General features: G+C 39.2%; 2 protein-coding genes across 2 annotated transcripts; one reads left to right on the top strand and one right to left on the bottom strand.

Moving 5' to 3' along the window:
* Positions 1-2,206: 2,206 nt before the first annotated feature.
* EMB3010 (Ribosomal protein S6e) lies at positions 2,207-8,250 on the top strand. The gene is made up of 6 exons (XM_077368278.1): positions 2,207-2,342; positions 2,424-2,488; positions 6,334-6,391; positions 6,464-6,572; positions 6,868-7,140; positions 7,806-8,250. The coding sequence occupies exons 1-6, from the start codon at positions 2,337-2,339 to the stop codon at positions 8,042-8,044; spliced, it is 750 nt and encodes a 249-aa protein (XP_077224393.1). The 5' UTR covers positions 2,207-2,336; the 3' UTR covers positions 8,045-8,250.
* A 5,606-nt stretch (positions 8,251-13,856) lies between these two features.
* Positions 13,857-19,084, bottom strand: LOC143857757 (ras-related protein Rab11A). The gene is made up of 2 exons (XM_077368222.1): positions 18,771-19,084; positions 13,857-14,443 (listed from the first exon to the last, which is right to left on the bottom strand). The coding sequence occupies exons 1-2, from the start codon at positions 18,998-19,000 to the stop codon at positions 13,996-13,998; spliced, it is 678 nt and encodes a 225-aa protein (XP_077224337.1). The 5' UTR covers positions 19,001-19,084; the 3' UTR covers positions 13,857-13,995.
* Between the last annotated feature and the right edge of the window lie 6,736 nt (positions 19,085-25,820).

The raw sequence follows: 25,820 nt of genomic DNA, 5'->3' as shown, positions 1-25,820 counted from the left end.
TGAACATGGTTTTATGTTAAATATGATTATTTGCAAATAATGCTAAATTCATATGGATAATAGCTTATAAGGAGGCATTATTGCCCCATTTGCAAATAAAATTAAATTCTAATAGAGGAAACTGAGCTCACCAAACTAATGTTGAGCTAGCTTGCCCAATCACATGGGTCCCACATTTTGGGGAGTGATCCAAACCATTCATTTGCAAGGCCTTATCATAGATAGGGTGTGTACCAAAAATCAGCTCCATAGGATCATCCTAACCCCTCCATTTGTGGAGGACAAAAATGGACAAACTATGTAAGGGACTTTCAAATGAATGGTTTGGATCATCCTAACAAAGTGGGCCCCCATGTGATTGGGCAAGCTAGCTCACCAACAGTTTCCTCATTCTAATAATACTATTTACAAATAAAGTATAATCTTGGTGGCATATAAAAGAGTCCCTTGGTTTCCCATTTGCAAATAAGAATAACTTGAAGATGAATGCTAAAGTAAGGGTGCCCTTGCAAACACCCAGTCGCAAAGGGTGCCCTTGCAAGTGTTGTTTAGGACGTAGACGTAACGAGCACCTTTCTTTTTAGCATTTGTAATGTAAAAATCCCTTCACATTGGGGTGTTTGAATCTAGAGAAACGAAAATTATGGAAAATAATATTTTTTTCATGGAAAATAAGGGTGCGTTCTCTAACCCTTCTCGTCATGGCTTTTTGTAAAATGTTGAGGACACAATTCTATTACATCCATTTTGCCCACCCCAATGGAAAGAGAATGAGAAGTACTGAAGGGCATGTCCTAAAATTCCTAGGTCTAGTAGGTTTGCATTTTTTCCTTGAAAAACAAAGAGAATTTTCAATTTTAGAAAACAAAATCGCATGAAAAATGAGTTAGCAAACACTTGGAACAAGTCATGTTACCTTGCAAGGATGATCCTAACTACGGCTGCAACAGGGTCGGGTTTTTCAAAACCCTAGCCCAACCCTGAATCCCATTATCTTGGCCCTGACCCTGAGTCAGGGCCGAAAAGCCTCAACCCATTGCCCGCCCTACAGGCCACAGGGCTCAGCTCGGCCCTGGCCCGCCCTGATTGGGCGGGGCTGGCCCTGATTGACCCTAGTGCAAATACCCGTTAAGAGTGCCAAAATAAAGCAATCACATGTCATATAGAACAAAATGATCAATAAATATAGAAAGGAAACAAAATAAGACAATATGAATTCAACAACATGACGGGCAGCAGAGACAATTAATAATAATAATCTTAAGAAACATCAATCCAAGATAATAGAAAACATTAGCAAAAGAAATATGCACAGATGGTTCAATTATATAATAGAAAACTTAGGGACGGGCTGACCCAAGGTATTAACCTTGAACCTGACCTGACTCTAAGTCAGGGCCTAAAAAATAAACCCCGACCCGTCCTCAGGGTTGGAAAATCCAACCCAGACCCTGTTCGGGCTCAGGGCGGGTCAGGACCAAACTTGGACCCCTAATCTTAACTTCTTCATCGGTGGAGGTTTTTATTGTGTACCGTCCATTTTAAACCTCCACAAATTGAATGGTTAGGACCACCCTACAGAGAAGATTTTTTTGGGCACGCCTTATCAACATCAAGGCCCAAGAAATGAATGGTTTGGATCACCCCAAAAATGTGGGCCCCACTATTTTTCTATCCCCAACGTGCATGCACCACCGTCCACTTAATAAATTTTCTTATCTTATAGTGCATGGGCATTAAGTCCAGTGCACTTAGCACCACCCTTGATATTTGATCCAACAGCAGCCCACTTTTCAAGAGTCTGCTCTTGGATCAAAGAGAAACTATACGATGAGCTCACTTTTTGAGAACGTGTTGTTGGATCAAATATCAAGGGCGGTACTTCTTTCTTACACCTGCACTGGATCAAAAATCACTCTAGCCTACACTGGACTTCACGCTCGGACACACCGTATGAAAACTTCTCATGCCCATCAAGGGCCTTATGTCCAGTTCGATTAAACCCTCTCTAGATCGGAGGGTTAGGATCAACCTATGGAAATGATTTTTGGGGCACAACCTATTTAGGCTGTTGCCCATCTAATGGACGGTTTGGATCATCCTGTGGTGCCGGCCATACTGTACTTTTTAATTAAGTGAGGAGTGCCATCATCAAAATACGGTAGTGGTGATATCATTTCCCATATTAATTATCAACGGTGGTTCCGCGAGCTACTATACTCCTCCTTTTGGTCTATATATAACTTGACACGACTGAAATAACGAGAAAACCCTAACCCTAACCGTAGCTCTGATTTTTCCCCTTCTCTTTTGCTTCTCTGCAGCCTCCATCGACCATGAAGGTATCATTTTCAAAACCCTAATCTCTCTCTCTCTCTCTCTCTCTCTGTCTCACATTTTCTTTACTACTTGTGATTTCTCAGTTCAATATCGCAAACCCTACCACGGGATGCCAGAAGAAGCTTGAGATCGACGATGACCAGAAACTGTGAGTTTTTTCCCCTTTTCTGCAATTCCTTTAGGCCTTGTTTGGATTGCAAGAAAAAACATTTCTTGGAATTTTTTTTCTTTATATGATTTTGAGGGAAAAGATGTAGTTATGGTTAATTTAACGGGATCTCATCATAAATAAGGTCGTTCTTAATCAAAATTGAAGAGGGTTGGTTCAAATTTTCATTCTTTGTATGTAAAAAAAAAAAAAAAAGTAAGAAATTTTAGAAATATTTTTCATTTCAAAACTTTTCCAGAAAATTCATGCAATTCAAACTGGGTCTTATCTTTTGTTAAAAGAAATGAAAATTACCAATTAGATCTCAGATTTTCTTCCTATGTGGAATTTGATGTGCATGCTGGATCTCTGCATTTGGATTCCCATGTTGGGACTCTTGGATTTGTCGATAGGAATGGTACTCGCAAAGATCAAAATTTCTGTTCTGGGGGGTAGGACTATGTTTCGTTGTGCCGGGGTGGCTCGGAAAGTAGTAGTAGAATAAGAAGTCAAAAGGGCGGAGATTAGCATTTGATTGGTCTAGAAGAAGTGTAAGTAGTGTTTGATTGTGCGGCAGTTCTCTCCGAGAGTAGTGGAATAATAGTGGGATAGTGGTAAGTAGTGTTTGGTTGCGTGGCAGTTCTCTCGGGGAGTAGTGGAAAAAGTAGGGGTTTCATTACCAAAAAAGAGAGAGTGAAGACTGAAGAGAGAGAAAGAGAGAAAAGACAAGACATTTTCCACTATTCTTCTACCAAAAATTTAACTTTTTGGTAGAATTTGGTTAGAAGATGAGTAGAGGGGGACATTAGTGTCACATGGGCATCAAGTGTGCCAAAAAGCAATAATGATGTCTGGAACATGTTGGGGAGTCAAATGGAACTTCAATGAAATATTGACAACCAAACAATGAATCGGCATTCATTGGCATTTGAAATTCCATTGAAAGCGAGTGTTTGTGCAACAAAACATAGACTCGAGCCATTAAAAAAAGGGGATACGACTCGATTTCTGGTTGAAGTATTTGATTTTTGTTCCTTGAGCCCAACGGGAAAGAGGAGGGTGAAAATATAAAATGTTGGTTAACTCTGAAGAAATAAAAACTCTATTGACAGCTTTGATGTGGTGGTGAGTATTGTTAGGCGCTATCATTGAATCGTTGGAGTCTCTACTATTGGTAGTAAGTAAGATTTAAGAGTGCGTTGATGTTGGAAGGCTGAAACTTGGTAAGAATAATAAAGTATTACTAATCTACCAATGCCCAAATCATAGATCCGTGGTACCAAATCCATTGATCTATGATGTTTCTCACATATAACCCAAAAACATATGATACATATACTAAAATATTAAGAATCAACTGAGGCGTGAAAGTTAATGGATACGGTGCCAAATTCATGGTGCTATAATGTTTTCATGGATTTAACTCAAAATCTGGTAAACATATAAAGCCGAGAAACTGACCCATTAGGTTCAATTGCCACATGTCTTTATGTATTATGTTCCTCACGCATTGTTCTTTACATTTCTCTGGATCATGTAGACCATGCAATGATTAAAAAAACTTTGAAGTTGAGTGTCATTTTTATCCATTCAACGGGCAAGCATTTTTCTATAGTAGTATACACACATGCTTTGGTCATGGGATATTTACTTGTAAAGCATTGTTATCTTCTAATAGAATGAGTGATTGGTGGAACCGTCTACAGAATGATGTCTTTAGTTCACCGGTTCTTCATCATGACCAACAAAATCACTAACAAGCGCGGGTGCGCGCGCGCACACACACATATATATGGCTGATGTTTACATCGTTAGGAAATCTGAGTAAATAAGCATTAAGGCCATCTTTCTTCAAAATATTGCATGGTCCAAACTCCAAACTTCTTGGCTTGTAATTTGTGATAGGACCGTTGGGGGATACTGGTATCCCATGCCATGAGATAAGACGCAATATAAAAATGCTATAAAACTTAACTAGAATTAAAAATAACTAGTTAATAACAATAAATTTGAAATAGTATCCGTAAGACTCACATACTCAATCCTTTTCAAAAGCAAAGAAAGACTCACATACTCAAAAATTATTATAACTGTAAGTATGTAAGAAAAACTAACAGGAACATGATAGCAAATTCAATGAGAAATGACAAGGTTGAAACGTGACAATTATTTTTTTTGGAAATCATAGCGAAATTTATTAAAAACAAGGAAGACCGAGATGGTCGAAATGCAAAGAGAAACGAACTATATAAAAGGAAAACATAAGAATTACAAAAAGCAACATAACTCAAGGCGGAAGTTCATCATAAAGAACAAAAGAATCCAAGGATACTCCATCCTTAGCTAGCCTATCTGCCACCAAGTTAGCCGAACGCCTCACGTGCTTAAACTCAATAGAGAGGGATCACATCCAATCTGAGATTTCATTGAACCATCTATCAAATCTCCCAGGATGGATTTGAGAATCCTGAAGCCATCTGATGACATTTGAAGAATCTCCTTCTAGTACCACGTTGTTTAATCCCTCTCTTTCCATCAATTTCAATCCATGGTAAACAGCATGCACCTCTGCGTCAGTTGAGTCCGACACCCCTATAGGACCTGCATAGGCCCATAGGGGTGTTTGACAATTATTTTGACAAACGAAAGTATCTATGAAGCATCCTCGAGTGCATAAAAATGTCAAAGATTGCTTGTTCATATGTGTGTTCTTGTTATATTCAATTTCCATATCAATGAACAGTCATTTTGGTTGTTTCCCTATTATTACATCTCAACAATGCCACAATGACAGATCTAAATATTCAAAGTATTGCATCTCAACATCCCCACAGTTACACTCCAAAATTTCCCTTTGTTGGTCCCTCACAAAATTTGAAATGCAGGATTGCAGATATCTCTAAAAAAGAGTTCCTACTGACAAATGCTTACTATGATTCATCTCCCTTTGGAGTTGGTGTAATCAGTGGGACTCCACAGTCCATACCATTTTACCACCAAACTGCTCTTTACACGTACAGATTTCAGATTGTTGGATGTTGAGGTTCTAAATAGGCTTTTCACATATGAGACAGTCTGTAGTAGTTGGTATACAGTATTCTGGTGCATACTCTCATGAAATCTGCCATGCATGTATTGTGTACTTTGTATGTTGTATGGTATTAAGGACAATCAATAACTTTGCACCATAACATAATAATTAGTGATTTGGCCCCAAGGATTCCTCTCCTTGTCTTTATCTTGTTTATTTACTTATCTTTAATTGTCCCAGCTAGATTTGCCTTCCAAATGTACTCCTTCTACAAAAATGCCACCAAGTATATAGCATTGGTTGGGGACAAGTTATATAGGTTCCTTTTGATGGATTCAAAAGCAATGCTTTAACCTTCATGTGTTCTATCCAGCCGAAATATAAAAGTGATGATGATGATGATAAATGTATCTTGTATTTATATGGCAATTTACACTTGATCCCTAGCCTTTGATCGATAATTTTTCATTGTTGTGGTCTTATGTCTGACATGATGTCTTGCTAGCTTGTGACATCGATGTGGTCTGATGTTAGTATGATGGTCTGTTGGAGCAATTTCTTAGTTATTTCAAATCTGTTTCACTTAATTTTAATTGCAGCCTTACAAAGCTGTTCTTGAATGTCATGAAATAAAAATTGCTATGACTGGCTTTTAAAACAAATTGGCTGGAGTTTTTTTGTTTTCTATTTTTGATCCCAGTGCTTCATGCAATGTTCTGCGTGATCATTCTTTTTCTGTTTTTTCCTTATATGCATTTTATGCAAAATAATTTTGATAGTTGAGTATCCTTTAATTTCTTTTATAATCATACAGACGGGCATTCTACGACAAGAAGATTTCACAGGAGGTTCTTGGAGATGCTCTGGGTGAGGTATGATTTTTCCACACTTTAATGCTTGAGAATTTTGTAAAGATAGATATTTAAAGTTGGGGTGTTCTGTAGGAATTCAAGGGGTATGTCTTCAAAATCATGGGGGGATGCGACAAGCAGGGGTTTCCAATGAAGCAGGGAGTACTAACTCCTGGCCGCGTCCGTTTGTTGCTGCGTAGAGGTTGTATATCCTTCTCATTTAGTGCAAAATATTGACATTACCTTTCAAAAAAAAAAAATCCCGAGAATTTTAAAAATCTATTGATATTTTCATTTACCACGATAATATCGCAATATTTTTACAGTATTTTAATGATATTTTTATTTTTCTTAATTTATATATTTTTAAATAATTTTATTTGCATCGTTTTTCCCAATATAAACCCTACAAAATAAAACAAATTTATATATCCCGAGAACGATATTTGTGACTTAGCTTACCCTTAGTTTATTAATACTATTGTCTGTTTTGGCAGGACAACCTTGCTTTCGTGGATATGGTAGGCGCAATGGTGAGCGAAGGAGGAAGTCTGTTCGTGGATGTATTGTCAGCCCTGACCTTTCAGTTCTGAACCTGGTTATTGTGAAAAAGGGTGATAATGATCTTCCTGGATTGACCGACACTGAGAAACCAAGAATGAGAGGCCCAAAGAGGGCATCAAAGATTCGGAAACTCTTTAACCTCTCCAAGGAGGATGATGTTCGCAAGTACGTCAACACGTACCGCCGAACTTTCACGAATAAAGCTGGTGGGTATCTCATCTCAATTCTCAGAACATTAGTTTTTCGCTTGAAGGTTCGTCTTTATCAATGATCCATTTTCCAAAAAACATGCATGAGAATTTAGGTTAGTGTTCCTATGTGAATACATAGAAGTCTTTTAGGCCCTGTTAGTTTTGGATTTTGAGTCCAAAACTGATTATTGGACTCAAAATTAAACACAATTTGGAGTCATCTAATCAGTTTTGGACTCCATTGTGACCTGCTGGTCACGGGTTCGAGTCACAGAGTCACAGAAACGGCCTCTCTTCAAAGCAGGGGTAAGGCTGCGTACATCTAGCTCTCCCAAGACCCTGTAATGGTTGGAGCCTCGTGCACTGGGCCACCCTTTTTAATTAGTTTTGGACTCAAAATTGATTCTCAAAATCCAACACGAGCAGGGTATTCATAAATTCAAATATGGGATTTGATTGTCTCTCTATGGCTATTGGTAGTACTGATTTTCATGTACAAAAGGTTCCAATTTCTAGGGTCCTTCAAAGAAAAACGGATTACACAAAAGTTATGGAAATAACAGGGCTGTTATTTTGATTTAGAAAAAGACAAAAACTAACCCGCTAGTGGGTTACTAAGCATCGGGACATGCAAACTCAATTTCTATTGAATCACAGAGGAGTACATATGTTCTTGGCAGGGAAGAAGTGCAGTAAAGCTCCCAAGATACAGAGGTTGGTCACTCCCTTGACTCTGCAAAGGAAACGAGGTAGAATTGCTGAGAAAAAGAAGAGGATCGCAAAGGCCAAGTCAGAGGCAGCTGAGTACCAGAAGCTTCTTGCAACCAGACTGAAGGAGCAGCGAGATCGCAGGAGCGAGAGCCTTGCAAAGAAGAGATCCAGGCTGTCTATTGCTTCTAAGCCATCTGTTGTAGCCTAGGGATTTTGGGCTCTCCTTATTTGAGAACTTATGGCCAAGTAAAACCTCTTTCTGGGTTTCTAGAGGACTTGTACCATGTGAGGTAACATTTACATTTCTTCTATTCTGCTTAAGCAAGTAGGAATGTTTTGAGGATCCATCTCTATATGTTTTGGGATTTTGTTATTGGATATTTAGATGACGCAATATTGTGCTGTTTTCAAGTATTGAGACATGCTTTTCTTGTTGCTGAATTGTTATAAACTTTGATCATATAACAGTTGACTGATGAAAATCCAACTATTGGGCCCTTTTTGTGGATTGCAAGAAACACATTTCTGATGGAAAATTTGTTTCTTAGAAAAAAATTTCTTCCTAAAATTTAAATGGAGGTGATATGATTATGGTTAATTTAGAGGGAGATTATCATAAACTGAAGGTCTCTCTGGGTAAATATTGAACAGGGTTGATTCGAGTGTATCTTTTTTTGTGTGAAGAAAAATTATAAATATTTTTACTTTCCAAAGTTTTCCAAAAAATTCCTGCAATCCAAACAAGGCCATATGCAAAATCCATTATGTGAAAATCCAGCCAGATCTTATATGGCTCTACTGCTTCTTTTTTTTTATATTGGCACGCCTTTCTTGAACCTACACTCCTGACGTCAAATTTTAATATTGACTCCTCTTTACCCATCCATGAATTTTACTTTCCATGGGTTTCACTTTTCCCCACTCTCATTCTACTTCTCGTCACCACACTCCTGCCTAATAAAACAACCAAACACGGCCAAGGGTTAAAAAACATTGCCCTATTGGGCGAAAAATTGACCCCAACAAATCCTGGAGCCTGCCATTAATAGTAATGTGCAAAGTTTCTTCCTGTGATATGAGTTACCACCCCTTGATCACTTATACCACCCCAAACATCTGAAATGGAATATGGCTACCGAAATTGCACTGTATATTCAGAATAGTCCTGATAGGCTATGGAAGTGGACCCTACAAGTAGTCTAAACACTTCTATCCCAGTACATGGGCTACGGACCCAGTAAGCCATGTGCACACCTACATGAGGAAGTGATTTTTTTGTGTATTTATGGCTACTTTTTACACAATATGGGTGGCCCAAGGAAGAAAAGGGGGTGGATATATCATTTCCTACAACGTGACATGCTAGCATGTCCTCACCAAGCTAATAGTGGACCCCTTCATGTCAATGTGTCATGAGACAAAATCGATGATGTACAAAGGCTCCGTAGCTAAAAAGTTACAGTTAGACCCCTGCGGTTTCAATTTGTGTAAGGTAGACCCTCTCAATTGACGGTTCGTCCACAGATTGAAGGGTTAGGATGATCCTTTGGAGCTGATTTTTTGGGCACACCCTATCTATGTTAAGGCCCATCAAATGAACGCTTTGGATCATCCAAACAATGTAGGCCCACTGTTTTTGGTAGTGTTTGGATTCGAGTATGGGGTTGTACAAAATTTTGCCTTTTCTAAGCTAATTGTGGACCCCCTTTGTTTATCTTTTCTTAGAAAAGGCTAAATTTTCAGTTCTTTGTGTTTGTCTCTTCAGGCTTCAGCTATGTTGAGAAGTTATGTTGAGAAGTGCTTAAAAACAAGGAAATAATCAACCATATTTTGGGTGGAGTTTTTTCTTTCCTTGTTTTACAGGCCTTTCTTACCCTCTCCTCACTCAGCACCCCTCGTGTCCATTCCTCTCCCACCGCCCCCACCATTGAGTAAGCTAAGGGTGCGTTTGGCAACAATTCTAATCCTGTTTCCTGATTTTGATATAGTTTCTTGATTCTGTCTATGATTCAAATTCTGTTCATTAAATCAGAATCACGTTTGGTAACTCACATAAAAAAAAGTCATTTTTTTTTATTGTTGGTACAGAATCACTTATGGGATAAAATTGATTATTTCCTACTAGTAATAGACAATCAGTAGTATGCTATTCATAAATAATACTAGTAAGCAACATCAATAACAATAGTCGATATCCTCTCAAGATATCAAATCCTGCCCCAATAATCATTTCCATAGGATGATTCTAACCCTCGGATCTAAAGAGGGACTCACATTATAGGTTGAGATCATCCTATGGAAATGATTTTTGGGGCACAAATTATTCAAATGGACGGTTTGGATCATCATATGGTGTGAGCTCTACCTTCCATTTTGAAAATTTGGGGGTGAATTCATCATAGACGGGCTGAATTTATAGGTTGTCCATGTTATTTTGTTAACCAAAAATCAACAGAGAAACATGCAACATTAATCTTGAAAAAGAAAAGTTCTGTAAAGGCTCTAAATTGATAATGAAAATCAGATGACCATTGTACTGTTAAAATTCAGCTGTAATTATCTAGCATAGCAATTCAAGCTTGTCAGGTAAGAGATTCCAGTTTGCAATTATCAAGGAAAATAAGGGTGGAGAAAAGAGAAATTAATGAAGAAAATTGGGGAAAAAGGAACAGGCAGAGAGGGGAGGAGAAATTATATGGTGGCTGCCCTTTACATATCAAGGGCGGAGAGACAAAAAATCAACCACGTTGATATTTGATAAAGGTAAAAGTCAAAAAGAGAGTTTGACCTGGATCAAAAATCAAGGGGGGAGGGTTTTCTCTCTCTCTACCCTTGTTGTTTGACGGTCGGCCACCATATAAAAACTCGAGAGGGGAAAAGACTACTTCAGCAGGAAATGCTATTCGTACAGTAGTGTATCAGGGTATGCAATGAGCAGAAGTCAGGATAAAGGGTCCTGGTCTCGGAAGAGATGCAGCATTACGAGCCATTCGCAGAAGTGGTATACTATTAAGTTTCGTACGTGATGTAACCCCTATGCTGCTAGATAGCAAGAACCATTTCATCGGACATGCGTCTTTTTTATTTTCCAATGAATTTGCATCCTTCATTAATGGAAATTGTTTGATGTAGTGAGTAATAGGCTCTGGTTGTTCGCCGAGAAATTATATGGTGACCGCCCTTTACATATAAAAGGCGGCCACCATATATATATAAAGGTTTTTATCTCTATGGAGAAAACAGTGGAGTCTTTGGAGAAGTGGTTTAGCTCTTTGGAGAAGACTGTGGAGAAGAAAGGGGTTAAATAGATATAGATAGGTAGAGGAGAGATCGTGCGCCCTATAAAATGATCCCTTTCCTTTCCTTTCCTTTTCTTTTCGATTCTGTTTGGCTCTGTTCACTTGCCTTCTTGAGAAAGCGCAGGAAAGAAAAGTAGCGTCTATTCTCTCAGGAAACATGAAATTTCGTTGTTCGCTTGGTTTCTCGGTAAAATAGAGTTACTGACGTGGAAAAGCAAAAAAAATACGTGGAAAGTCTAGTTTCTCGCAAAACACCGAATTGGTTTCCAGCCAAAATGAGAGGAAAGCTCGTTTCCTTTCTCGCGAGAAAATTTATCGGGATGTTCTTTTTCGACCCACGCCCTCTGGAGCCAAACCCTAGCTGCAACTCCTTTGTCCACCTTGGGCACTCCAGCGACGAAAAACACTTTGGCGAGCTCTAAAATTCCGGCAAGGCTAATCTCTAGACCATTGATCTTGTACAAGAAAAACCGGCCACAAGGAAAAGAGAGTTGCAGAGAGAGATGGAAGCAAATCCGGTCTCCTTCTCCGGGAACATCGCCGGAGCTTCGTCACCCCACGGCATCACCACCATCACCATCATCCGGCAGACAGCCACCCTTCTCTCCCCTCACAACCACCATCTCCACCCCAAACCCACTTTGATTCCCTCCCATTTGCAGCCATTAAAACCCATCATCTCCATCTGACCAAACCCTCCTCCATTAGATTGGAAATTTACAGCTACCCCCACCGCCACTAGATCTGCCATCTACACCACCATCTTCCTCCACCATTACCATTAGATTTGGCCTCCAAATTCCACCTCTCATCACCTTCACCTGTAATTCGCTTGAACCAATAATCCCACCATTAAAAGCCCTAGTTGTAAACCCCACAATGCTATCTCTCTCTTCCTTAATTCCCCAAAATCTGGGATTCTGGAAATCTCCGCCCGAATCCGGCCATTCTAACTCATTCTCCGGTCACTCTCTCCACCACCGATCCGCCATCTATTACCCCCATTAAACATAGGCTCGGATCTGTTGGGGTTTTGAGCTAGAGAAAAGAGGGTTTCTAGGGCATTTTTTTGCAACACAGTAAAGGGAGAGTAGGAGAAGCATCGGCCGCAACCACCACCGCTAGAGAAAAGAGGGTTTCTAGGGAATTTGAACTATCCCACAGTTGGAAAAATGGGAGTGTCTACTTCTGTGGTTACAAAACCATGATTCAGGAAGAATCTGATGATGATGTCTTCACTGATTCTGATGAGGATGAGGATATTCCAATTACGCTCAAGGAAAATGGAAAGCCAGAGGCCAAGGAGCAGCAGCCTAAACCTGCTATGGATAAAGCTAATGCTGCAAAACCTGAATCATCAGTTATGAAAGGTGAGGATTAGTAACTAGGGCATCATATAGTAAAATTGGTTGTTCCTTGGAGGTTCCTATCTATTTATTTTGTTTACAGCGACTGATTGGTAGGCAATGGTTTTTGGATATGTTGTGGTATTTGCTGAAATGCATTTACACAGTGACTGATTGATAGGCAAAGGTTTTTGGATATGTTGTGGTATTTGTTGAATTGCATTCACTGCACTGATTGGTAGGCAAGGGTTTTTGTTGTATTTGTTGAAATGCATTTGACATCTTGTAATCCCATAACAGGGTTTGCATGTTTAAGATGCCAACCCCCACCCCCACCCCCCAACCAATCTTGAACACTACACCGCATGGCTTACACCATAGCCGTGGAGCACCATTTTGTCTACTTTCATCAACCCAAAACCATAAACCCAGGGGAAATTTTGTAAAAAAAAGTTCAGGAGAATAGAACGTGAGTTTGTAAAGCAAACATTCTGAGATTGTTGGACACTGTATTAAGCCATTGCATTTTGGGCAAAAAATAAAAAATAAAAAAATATGGGTTTCTGCATATTTTCCCTTGCTTTCTGGGCAAGTGAACAACTAGAAAATAACTTTCCTGCATATTTTCCCTCGCTTTCTGGGCAAGTGAACAACGAGAAAGCAAGAGAAAATCACAGTTTCTTTTCCTTTCCTTTCCATTTTGCCAAGTCAGATTCCTTTCCTTTCTTTTCCTTTCCTTTCCCGGGAAAACAAGTGAACAGAGCCTTTCGCAAGAGAAACGTCAAAAAGTTGCTCCATTTTTTTCAATTTTGGATCGGAATCAAATCCCGGAAAAGCGGTTACCCTGATTTTAAGAAACGATTTTTGTGGAGTTAAAATCTCACATTCGACTCTACAGTTAGGGCAATACCCTTGTGGTGTAGTCTTCAACAGTTACTATCGGATGAAGGAAAGGCAGGGGCAGCTTATGGTTTCACATAGATTACCTCATAGATCAGTGCTGTAAGTAGTCAAAGGGAGGACAAGCATTAGATTTACCTGAACTTACCTAGAAGACTAGTGGTTTATTGTTGGGCTTTCAACCTCATAGACTAGTGGTAGGTCTCACTGCCAACACTCTATGAGAGAGAGCATCATTCCCAAGAAATCGAAGCAAAATTCCATCTTTTTTTTGTCATTTTTGGCTTGGATTTCATAGGGAGGTGACAAGGGTAACACATCAACAGACCTGCAATGATTAACCAGGAGACATGGTAGTCTCCAAGAATGTCAATGCTATATTGGCTACTAAACAAGGATTTTTGCTGATGTGGCACCCAAATGCCAAGCAAAACCCTAAGCTATCCTGGTTTTGTGCAACCAAATACACACAGAATTGCTTGAAAGACTTTTCTATACGCTTAGGAAGGCAAAAAGGTACTTCTACAGAAGATTCAAATATACTCACCTCAAGAATGTTCTAACTAACAATGCAGAACCAAATCACACATCCCGAAACCCAACCACCAACCAAATCAAGAAGATCTACAGCACATACTGTTCTTCGCTGGGATCACTTGTGCAGGCCCTGGAACAAGAATCTTCTTCCCAGTCAGTGATGCGACATTGCCATTGCCTTGACTCTCCCCGGCAACAAGGTTCTTTCTGTTCACAATGTTGAAAATCTCAGTCAAAACAGTCAAGAACGCAGTCTCAACGTTAGTAGCTCCCAATGCTGATGTTTCCAAAAAGAAGAGCCCTTCTTTCTGCGCGAATTCTTTTGCATCCTCAGTGGGTACGACTCGCTGGTTTTCGAGATCGGTTTTGTTTCCAATCAGAATTATCACAATGTTTTTGTCGGCATGGCTACGCAGTTCTTCCAGCCATCGTGGTATGTGATCGAAGCTCTGACGTTTTGTTATGTCGTAAACCAACATAGCCCCAACAGCGCCTCTGTAGTATGCACTCGTGACAGCTCTGTATCTGCTTGTTATAACAGTTAGAAACAAACCTTCAGAACTCTGGAGCCTAAACCAGATGTATGATAATATATCCAGAATCTAACAATGGAATAGCAAAGCAAAACCTAACATAACATTTTTACAAATTTGTAAATGTCCGATGTAAGGAGTTAAAAGAGGATTAAGGCCATGTAACTACAAAGATAATCCATTAAGGCCATGTATTGCAACCACGATTTTTTTTTCATGGAACATCTGCTTACCAGGAGTTAAGAGAGGAGTAGGGAGAATGAGAGAATTGAGAGGGCATGAATAGAAGACAGAACTACAAAGATACTTCATGCCGTGTGGCGACCACATGTGTCTGAGCATATGCTTGCAAAGTGCCCGTGTTGAAAAAAGTCAACTTCTGAGACAAGGTACTAGCTAGGTGTGAGGCTGTGTAAAACACATAAAACTAGATTGTGCACTTGAGGTAATTGTGTTACCTCTCTTACTTTGTAGGCTTTAGGTAATCAATATGAAGCCAAATTCTGAACTGCAATATGTATAAAGCACGTCTATCAAGTTTGTGGTTCAGGGCAAACATCACAGATATCCTCTACTCAATGAATAATGATGAAGAAGTATATGGTCTTGATTCACAATAATTTGCTATTATGTTTTTTTTTTTTTTTTTGAATGGTATTATTATGTTCACAATATATGGCTCCGTTGGATGTATATATCAAACCTCCAACTCAAATATGAGAGACAATGAAACAACCAATTGAGGTGCATGCTTGACACCAAATATTTGTACCAATTGAGGTGCAGGCTTGACCCCAAATATGTGTACAGAGTACAGACTCTACACTTCTATGCTGAGCACCTACTCGAGTTTTTGCTTTATGTATATCTAGTGTGATATATTTGCACAATTTATGTATTTACTCTTGCCATTAAAAAATTATGCATTTTCTTTGCAAATCGTATACATTGGGATCCTGAAACATATCCTACAAATCACATCAAATTACTATAATCGATCATCAACCCTCTTTGAATGTTTTCTTCTCTGATATTTTGAATGGCAAAGATGTTTATTAATGAATAGAAAGAGAAGAAACACCCAGGGATTTTACGATCCAACCATCTAATCACGTTAAGGGAGTCTCCTTTCACAATCAATCGATCTAAAGATCTGTTGCCAGAGAACTGAATTTCATGCAACACCATCATATATTCTGCTTCGTCGGAATCCTTCACCCCAATAAGACCAAAAAACGTCCACTTAGTTATATTGGTCTTGTCTCTTAAGAGCTCCCCAACTCCTGTGGGCCCGGGATCACCAACACATGAACCATCAAAGTTCAATTTCAACCATCCTGGGGCCAGGGAAGACCAATGAGGCAGTGGAGAATAGGTCTCCACTCTCCACACTGGAGCAGACCTTCCAAAACCACCTTAGAGTAACTGAAAACGAATTTGAAACAAAGTACTCTCTTCCACTTAATTGTAGTCGCAATCACCTTCATGTGAATGAGATGAGCACCTTTTACTTTTCCCTTCAACACGTGATTATTTCTTTCTTTCCACACTGTTCAGAAGGTACCTAGGAGCACTAAACTCCGAAGAATTTTCCCTCTACTTGGCCAGGGAGCTAGTGCCCAATTATCCACAAGCTCTTCTAGCCGGAGAGGAAGTACCTAATAAAGATTGAAACGATCTGGTACACATTTCCACACCTCTCTCGTGATCTTGCAATGAATAAAAAGGTGGTCTACAGTCTCACCAGCCGCTAAGCAGGTCACACCTTGATCAATTATAAGAAATCTTCAGCTCCTCTGATGGTCAACCGTCAAAATCTTATCCAAGGTCGCACACCACCCGAAGGCACACTCCAAAGGGAGCGCTAGCATCCTCCATGTCCTGTTTGCTGACGAGGTAGGTAAGGCAGGCACTAGATGGAGGCAGAAGGATTCGACATTGAAAACTCCGACAGAATTCCAAATCCACTTGTTGCTTCCATTTCTCTTCAAGAATATTGGAATCCAGAGCATCTATAAACCTGGCCATCAAGTCTATCTCTCTGTCAATAAAATTGCGACGAAACCTCACATTCCAAGAAACCATGCCTTTAACCCGCTTACAAGAATCCTGAACCAAGGCATCTATGTCACTTGCCACTGCGAGTAAATCTGAGAACAACTCCATCATAAGAGGCGTCCCTCCCGCCACCACCAATATTACTGACTCTGATGGGACTAATGACAAGGAAATCCGAAGGGGTCCTATATTGCTATATCTTGGACAAGCCATCTATACAGCACCCTATAAATCTGCCCATTTCAGTCTAGCATCTAATTATCAGATAAAATTACCGCAACACCAAGTAGGGCCAAAACTGTCGCTGGAAAGATTTCTGCCATTGGTGGATCACTTTTGTAAACTCTTAGTCTCATAGCCAACCATCTAATAAACATATTAAATTACCACTGCATCATTTAGGTCAAAAGTGTTGCTATAAAGGGTTCTGGCATTGGTGAATCACTTTACAATCTCTCAGTATTATGTCAATATTGCAAGAAGCTATGAAACCAGGATCCTTCAAAATTTTCTTTTCCTTCAGTATTGTCAGTTAGAACACACACACACACACACACACACACACACACACACACACACACACACACGCGCGCGCGCGCACACACACATTTGAATGGTAAATTTTATTATTGTATGGAAGTGTCCGCGTATCTTGAAATTTTCAAGCCAGTCGTTCTAGACCTTGAGGACAGTTTGAGACCTGGTAGTTGGTACCCGTGTCAAGTGTCTAGGTAATACTGAGTAAATCGTATATAGTCAAACACAATGTCAACTAATAATCGATAATGTATAAAACTGTAGGCATTCATAATAATTGGTAATGTACAAACAGAGACACATGATGGATGTCTACATTGGCAAGCAATTAAACATTGGGTTTAGATGGAGCATATAGACCCCCAACAGAAAAACTTTTGAGCCCCCTTACTTTACCTTAAGGTGTTGATGAGTTACTTAGAAGCCAGGAAGCCTCAGTTCTTTAAACAAGGCCAAAGACCCAATAAGTATAAAGAATTTTGAGGTTGCTTTTCGTAATTATGAATGTAACGGGCGCATTAGAGTAATTCACGAGAATTACTCATAAATGTCTATTCAAACATAACTGTAAAGACTTTGAAAGTTTGAAACATAAAAAACAACTACAAATAAGGCGTATTACAAAAATCAAAATTATTCCCTTTAAGAGTCAATCATAACCTGTCACAAGAAAAAAATTAAGACTACAAAATAGGCAATAAAAATGTGGATACTTACTACAGTTAAATCCTATAACATAGAATCATAAACCAAGATGAGCCTGTAGCTCTAACACTCACAGTGATCTAACTAAAGTTCTTACCAATAGGCCTGGGCAATGTGAGAAATCTTGTTTCAAACAATGGATCATATGTACACATAATGTCATAATTGTATCAAAGAACATAAGATATGATTTTCAATTTCGTCTACCCAGTTATACAAACACGTACGTACCAGTTACCATTAATTGGTGTGTTGTTAAATAAGACTGCTCAAATCACAAAACCTAAGAGAACAAACAATGCTCCAACTGAATTAACAACACTGTCATCAAATGAAATATCTTACAAACTCTCACACATCTTTTCCGAGATCTGACTCTGCCTACCAAATGCATCATAGAATCCAACTGAAAATCATAGCCAAAAAAAAAAAGAAAAAAGAATCCGATTGAATGAAGATCTATCAAGAAAAATACTTATTCAGAAATCAGCACTCCGCCAAACGAGTTCTTACTCAGAATCGAATAAAATAAAAACTTACTCAGAAATCAGCACTCCTCCAAACAAACTCTTAATCAGAATCGAATAAAAATTAACTCGCAAGAACTAATAAAACCTAGATCTGGCTCTACAGTTTTCAGAAAAAATAAGAGGAGAAATCAGCACTCCACCAAACGAGCTCATAATCAGAATCGACTAAAATAAAAACTTATTCAGAAATCAGCACTCCTCCAAACAAACTCTTAATCATAATCGAATAAAAATTAAGTCGCGAGAACTAAGAAAACCTAGATCTGGCTCTACAGTTTACGGAATTGAGAAAAAGAGAAATCAGCACTCCACCAAACGAGTTCTTAATAAGAATCGACTAAAATAAAAACTTATTCAGAAATCAGCACTCCTCCAAACAAGCTCTTAATCAGAATCGAACAAAAATAAACTCTCAAGAACTAAGAAAACCTAGATCTGGCTCTATAGTATACGGAAACAAGAAGAACAAGAGAAAATTCGTGTTTTTACCTTTCTTGTCCAGCTGTGTCCCAGATCTGAGCCTTTATGCTCTTATGCTGGATAACTAGGGTTCGAGTCTGGAACTCGACTCCGATCGTGGCCTTAGAATCCAAAGTGAACTCATTTCGAGCAAAACGAGAGAGGATTTGAGATTTTCCTACTGCCGAGTCTCCGATTAGAACGATCTTGAATACGTAATCGATCTTTTGATTGTCTCCGTATCCTCCTCCGCTTGCCATTATAAAAAATGTTGAGACAGAGAGAAGATAGTAAGGTTTTGAGCGAGAGAGAACTTTGGGAAAGGAATTTGGCGAGAAGGAAAGCGTGTAAGGTAAGCTAAATATGAAATTCACGTTCAAGGGGTGCGAATTATCCTACACGGGGTGCGAATTTATCATTGCTCATATGAATCGGAAAGAACAGTGTGGACGGTACTTTTTGGTCTGTATTTGTGTACTGATATTTCGATGGTCTGTGGTTGCGTATGTTGTGGGACCGATACGGGAGGAGGCTGGTCTTAAAATAAGTAGGTTAAATGACGAATCTGCCCTTAAGAGAAATGATATGAGCACAACCAGCTTTTGATATTCTCGCCTTCTCGGTGACTCATCTTGTCTTTTAGTATTTAACCAGCTGTCAAAGTTTATTACAAACAATTCCCCAAAAGCTGTCGGAAGCTGAGTAAAAATAAAAAGACAATGTGGGTCAGTGCAATTATCAAAACATTGTAGTGCCAATATCAATTTCGTAATTTTATTGTCGGCACATTTGCCCTTCCCTTCACATTTGGCCACCGTGAATTTATTTTCCCGGAATATTAGCTTCCCATTGGTGAGAGATAGTGGGCGAGGGATAGATACTAGAGGGAGTGACTAGTGAGTGAAGATATGACAAGAAAAGCGTGAAATCCGGAAACAAAAAACTCTACTCAAAGTATGATCGGCATTTTCCTGATTTTTAGCCAATTCTCACCCATATCTCAATCGTGTCCTCTCAAATCTCTCTCATTCTCTCACCTGCCCTACCCCTCTCTCACCACCTAGAGACACTAATTTATCATGGAAAAAAAATCCTGACTGCCAAACATGGCTTCAATCTTATAAGCTAAAACCTGGATTTTACAATACGTAAAATATAAAATTTAGGTCTAAGCTTATAAAATCTAGGTTTTAGGTTGTAAAATCAGGGATTTTACAATCCTGAATCATAAAATCCATCTGTCCAAATGGGCCTGAAGTGATGGTGTCCTTGCCTACAACTCAACTCAACTAAGCCTTTGTCCCAAACTAGTTGGGGTCGGCTAATGAATCCCTCAGATTTTTTCATGAATAAGGTGAATGAATCAACGCGGCTCAAATTTAATTGACTATGTCTACTCCTGACACTAGTTGGGTTCGTCTACATGGATCATTTTCTTCCATTCTATCATATCCAAGGTCATGTTCGCTTTTATGTTCCTAGCCCTCAAGTCATTCTTTATTATTTCTACCCAAGTTGTTTTCGGTCTACCCCTACCTCGTTTTACTCCGTCATTTTAGAATCTTGAATTATAAAAATCCATGTGTCCAAACGGGCCAGAAGTGGTGGTGTCGTTGCCTACAACTCAACTCTACTCTACTCTACTCTACTCAACTATGTCTTTGTCCCAAGCTAGTTGGAGTCAGCTAATGAATCCTTCATAAAATTTTCATAAAGAAGGTGAAGGAATCTACGCGGCTCAAATTGACTAAGTCTCCTTCTGAAGGGACGAAGCCAAAGGGGGTCCAGGGGGGGCAAGGTGGTAGGGATTTTGATGTGGGTGCCATTCGTTGTTCAAAATCAAAACGTAAGCCAGCAGCATAATGGACCTAATGGTAGGGGGGTCCAGGGGGGGCAAGGTAGTAGGGATTTTGATGTGGGTGCCATTCGTTGTTCAAAATCAAAACGTAAGCCAGCAGCATAATGGACCTAATGGTAGGGTTTTTGATGTGGGTCCCATTCATAGTTCAAAATCGAAACGTGACAAGAGGACTCGCTGCGCTTAAACGAGAAGTTTCCGGAATAAAATATAGGGAATGATATACTTGACCCTTTTATTAATTGGGACAGCCCGCTTTATTGTAAAAGAGGAGTCATAATTGCACTAGAGAGGCTGTCTCAAATAGATCATTACTTTCCATTTTTTATACGAAGGAAAATTATATTTCTAGTTTGAGAAATGTTATCAACACAACCATATTTTGATATTTGCACGAACCCAGCTGTATTTTCTTCTTTAACAGGCTTTTGAGAGCTTTTCGGGAAATGTAGCAACCTTTTGACGAGAAATTATATGATAGGTGGCCATACAAACTCATATGTTTCAAAATGTACAGTACGGTGCATTTCATAGGATGATCCAAACCGTCTATGTGTTGGGTCACAACGTAAATCGGTTGTGCCCAAAAAACACCATTTCCGTGGGATGATCCTAACCCTTCAATCTAAGGGAGACTGCACATTATGGAAACTTTAATAGATTGTAGGGTTAGGATCATCCTATGGAAATGGTTTTTTGGGCACTACATATTTATGTTGTAGCCCAACAATTGGACAGTTTGGATTATCTTATGGAGTGGGCCGTGCTGTATATTTTGAAAAATAAGAGTTTGTACGGCCACCCATCATATAATTTTTTAATTGAAAGGTTTGTACAGCCACCCATCATGTAATTTTAAAATTGAAACTAATTTGAATAGAAATTTGTGCAAATTTAATTTTTTTTACTTTATAATAATTTATTAATTGATGTATAACAACTATTTTTTGCCCCCTCTAGTGCACATTCCTGGCTCTGCCCCTGTCCTTCTGACACTAGTTGGGTTCGTCTATATGGATCATTTTCTTCCATTTTATTCTATCCAAGGTCATGTTCTCTGTTATGTTCCTAGCCCGAATTCGTGGAGCCGTTGCTTATGAGTAATAAATTAAGATGAAAACAAATACACAATATATGAGTTTGAGAATTTATATGGTGGCCGAGCGTCAAAATCACAAGGGCAGGGTGGCAAAACCCTGCCCTTCGATTTTAAATCTATTGTGATTTTGACGCTCGGCCACCATATAAAAACTCAGTTTAAAGTTAGGGTGATGATAAATCGGCAGCTCCAGTGGGATGGTTTGCACCCCTTTCATGTGAATTGACGTCAAAAGTGTTAAAAGTATGGCGCTTTTGATGCTTTTTGACATCAAATCACGCTACAGGGGTGCGAATTTATCATCTCCCAAAAGTTATTATGATTTATGTATCTCTCGAGACTCTCGGTTGGCAACGGTTCGGTTTCGGTTCGGTTTGGGGGGTCCCCCAAACCGAACCAAACCGAAATTTGAATTGGTTTGGTTACCGAACTGAAATTTGAATATTCGGTTCGGTTTCAATTCGGTTCGGCCAATTTCGCAACCCATTACTCAAAATCATTGAAAATCGGGGGCAACGGTTCGGTTTCGGTTCGGTTTGAAATTTGAATCGGTTTGGTTCTACCAAACTGAACCGGAATTTGAATCGGTTTGGTTTTCGGTTCGGTATCGTTCGGTTGGATTGCCACCCTTGTCGAGAGGTGATAAGTATCTAATATAATAAAATCTAGCTTCCCTCATTTAATTTCAACGGTCAAGGAGTACTGGAGTAATAATCATTAGGATGCCTAATGAGATCACTAATTCAACCCAACTAACTAATAATTAAGCCAATAAGTCAATGATCTAAAGATAGTAGTACGAAAATAAAATACTTAATAAGTGGGCACTGACCTTTGTTTTCTTGTCACTTTGTCCCAGTTGCACAAGTCGGTGTATTGAAGCTAGCCCTGGCAAACGGGTGTGCCGGGCCGGGTTTGGCCCAGCACGTACGGGTCCGGGTCAAACGGGCCGGGTCAAAATGACCCGAAAAATTTTATGGGTTACTAAGCTTGGACCCACACCCGGCCCGACCTGTGGGTCACCTGTGTTTTTAGTAAAATTTTGTTTTTATAGGTATTTGCTAGCCACCTTCTCCAAAGGTTACTTCTCGCCCCTCTTTGCAATTGTATGTGTTGAGAGATTTGTCAAATTACACTTGGTGAAAAATGCACGGAGATACTATTTGTGGAAAGGTGGCTAGCAATAATAAGTACCGAAAGAAGTTAGCAATAATAATCATAAGGTACTAAAGTTTTGGAGGAATACGGAATATGTGCTGTAAGGTAGAAAAGTTATTGAAAAAGTACTGAAAATGGTACCTTTATATGACAATTACGGAAAAAAACTACAAAGAAGAGGTTTAGAAATATGACAATTACTTAAAAACTACTTTATTTCACTTCTACAGGCACCCGCAGGTTCATCCGGACCCGCCCACTTTTGACGGGTCGGGTTGACCCGAGGGTCAACCTAGAAACAGGTCACAAAATGTTGACCCGGACCCGGAAACAGAAATTACGGACGGGCTGGGTCGACCCATGGGTCCGGGTCAATTCTTGCCAGATCTAATTGAAGCAATTGGTACAAGTTGTTATATTATTTTTGCACCCCCTCTCCCTTATCATTTTCTTTGTTCTTAAGTAGCTAGGCATTCATGTGGGAGCCATTTGGATAAAGTTCAAAATTGAAATTTTTAGGAATTATAGAGAGAGGGGTTGTTCTTCTTATTCTTGACATACACTCTCTGGGCCCCACCTATGCGATTGGAACTGTTGTTTTTATCTAACGCACGAGATGTTCGTTCTCTTGTGAAATCTGACCGGTGAAAACTGATCCTCTCGTGTACAAAATAGTAGAAACAAACAAACAAACCACAAGATGCACGCATCGAGTTTTTGCATGGTTCGGCCAATATGCCTTCAGGGCACGGGTGAGATCATAATCTCCTACTACAAGAAAGAAATAAACAAAGATTACAACGAGATTAATCGGAAATCCACAACTGTAATCTCTGCTCGGGCGAGATCATAATCTCCTACTACAAGAAAGAAATAAACAAAGATTACAACGAGATTAATCGGAAATCCACAACTGTAATCTCTCTCTCTCTCTTTCTCTCTTCAACCAAGATAACAAAACACAAGGAGAAAATCTTCTCTCATTTTCTAACCATACGAGAAATTTCCAAGAGGGAACTCTCTCTTTCTCTCTTTCACACCCGCACACTTGGATCCATGGTTTCTCTCCTTTTATATAGACAAAATTGGTGGGCCCCACCCTATGAATGGGCACAGGTGGAGATCATATGATTTACGGCATCAAAACATGTGATAAAATGGTGAGGCCCGCTCGATGCATGGGTTTGAGTCGAGTTGGCCATGACTCAATGAGACCCACGCTATCATAACATATCACAAAGCGTCACCGGTATTTTGGTCTTTTTAACGAGGTAGACGGAGAGTACGACCGAGCAAGGGACTGGCCAAATGGTATGCGCAAAAAATCACAAGTACGTGAGCATGCCTTAGGTTTAGGAAAATTAAAAAAAAGTTAAGGCATTTGCACAAGCCACCTCGTGAATGGAGAAAGCAAGCAAATCCCTTTTTTAAATAGTTGCTAAAAAGCCCCTAACTCTGCGTTAATTTAATCGGTTAAAATTTATAAAATGCCAATTTTACCCTCCAACTAAGGCATTCTCAGACTCAGAATTATAAAATGCTAAAATTACGCTCTCGTTTTCAACCTATGCTTTTAGCCATCGGAACAGATTTTTGCTTATTGGATCGTTGTTCGTTCACACATTGTATGATAAGCACACCATTTTTAACCGAAATGCATAACCACAAAATATAAGACAAAGATAGAGAATAACAAAGTGTTGAGAAAATCCGCCGGGCAAATCAATCCAATCGTGCACAAATTAAACGGAAAAGTAAAGATAAACCAAACAAGCCACAAGATGAACACCAAGATTTTACGTGGTTCGGCCAAGCCTACTCCACGGGCGAGAAACATGATATTCCACTATGATAAAAACAAAATACAAGGATTACAATGGATTAATCACAAACCCACAAACCTGCAATCCTTTCCTTGCTTCACAAACCCAATGTTAACTATTTACAATTTTTTAGGGGAAATGGAGCTTAAAGATAGAAAGGCACCACGATGTTAACTACTTACAATTTTTTAGGGGAAATGATTTCAGCGCTCCAATATTTTGATAAACACGCGCTCACTTGTTTGTCGTGTAGTATTTAAAGAGTTTTAAGAGCTTTTTGAGAACATCCCTTTAAATACTACATGACAAACAAGTGGAGCGCATGTTTATCAAAACACTTGGTAGGAGCACATGTTTATCAAAATAGTATCCCTTTTTAGAGATACTATTTTCAATAATCTAGAATGCGTTAAAGAAGAGTTAATGGTAGGAGGGTAAAATTGGCATTTTATAATTTTTAACAAAATTAACGTTTACTCGTTAGTGTGTGTTTGCTGCGTTTGGTTGCCGGAATTTTTCTTATTCATGGGACTTTTGTGGGATTTCTTCAGGAAACCTACGTTTGGTTGGTGGGCCCAAAATCATCCCAGGAACCAAAAATAAGCTCGAGAAGAATTCTTTTCTTCCCAAGAGTTCAAGCTTTTCCCACCATAGTCTGGTCAACCAAACATGGGATTTTTATTTTACTAGGATACTTCTAGGACTTTTTTCCCCCCTACCAATCTCCTCTTTAGGAAGCCTTTTGGATATTAAAAGGTATTCTTATTTCTTAAGGACTATTTATCAATTAGTTTGCTCAATAGGGACTTATCGGTAGGACTGTCAATCGGGATGGGCAAGCTCGAAGCCAGCCTGTTCGGCCCGTTAAAAGCCCGCCCATAATTAAAATGAGAACAAGCCAAACCAAGCTTGGTCAAAAGTTGAAGCCCGAACTCTAATTTGGGCCGAGCTTGATTAAGGGTCGTCCAGCCCGTTATAGGCCCGGGCTCGATAATATATTTACTATATAATTTTTCAAGATTTTTTATGCCCTTAAAAATCAGTAGATATTAATTAAATAGGTTACTTAAATATTATTATCCTATAGGCTATAGTTTGACATTAAATAGTTTTTTTTCTTTCTTAATTTTGCCCCTCTTCAG

The sequence above is a fragment of the Tasmannia lanceolata genome, unplaced genomic scaffold, assembly GCF_043159265.1.
Source record: "Tasmannia lanceolata isolate RefF3 unplaced genomic scaffold, GAP_Taslan_0.1 ptg000025l, whole genome shotgun sequence".
Taxonomy (NCBI): domain Eukaryota; kingdom Viridiplantae; phylum Streptophyta; class Magnoliopsida; order Canellales; family Winteraceae; genus Tasmannia; species Tasmannia lanceolata.
The sequence above is the reverse complement of the archived record's forward strand: the minus strand, read 5'-3'. Positions and strand labels throughout refer to the sequence as shown.

Coding starts and splice junctions, on each gene's coding strand:
- EMB3010 (XM_077368278.1), top strand. Junction 2,489..6,333: donor ATCGACGATGACCAGAAACT/GTGAGTTTTTTC, acceptor ATAATCATACAG/ACGGGCATTCTACGACAAGA. Junction 6,392..6,463: donor TTGGAGATGCTCTGGGTGAG/GTATGATTTTTC, acceptor GGTGTTCTGTAG/GAATTCAAGGGGTATGTCTT.
- LOC143857757 (XM_077368222.1), bottom strand. CDS start 19,000: ATGGCAAGCGGAGGAGGATACGGAGACAATCAAAAGATCGATTACGTA. Junction 14,444..18,770: donor GACACAGCTGGACAAGAAAG/GTAAAAACACGA, acceptor TATAACAAGCAG/ATACAGAGCTGTCACGAGTG.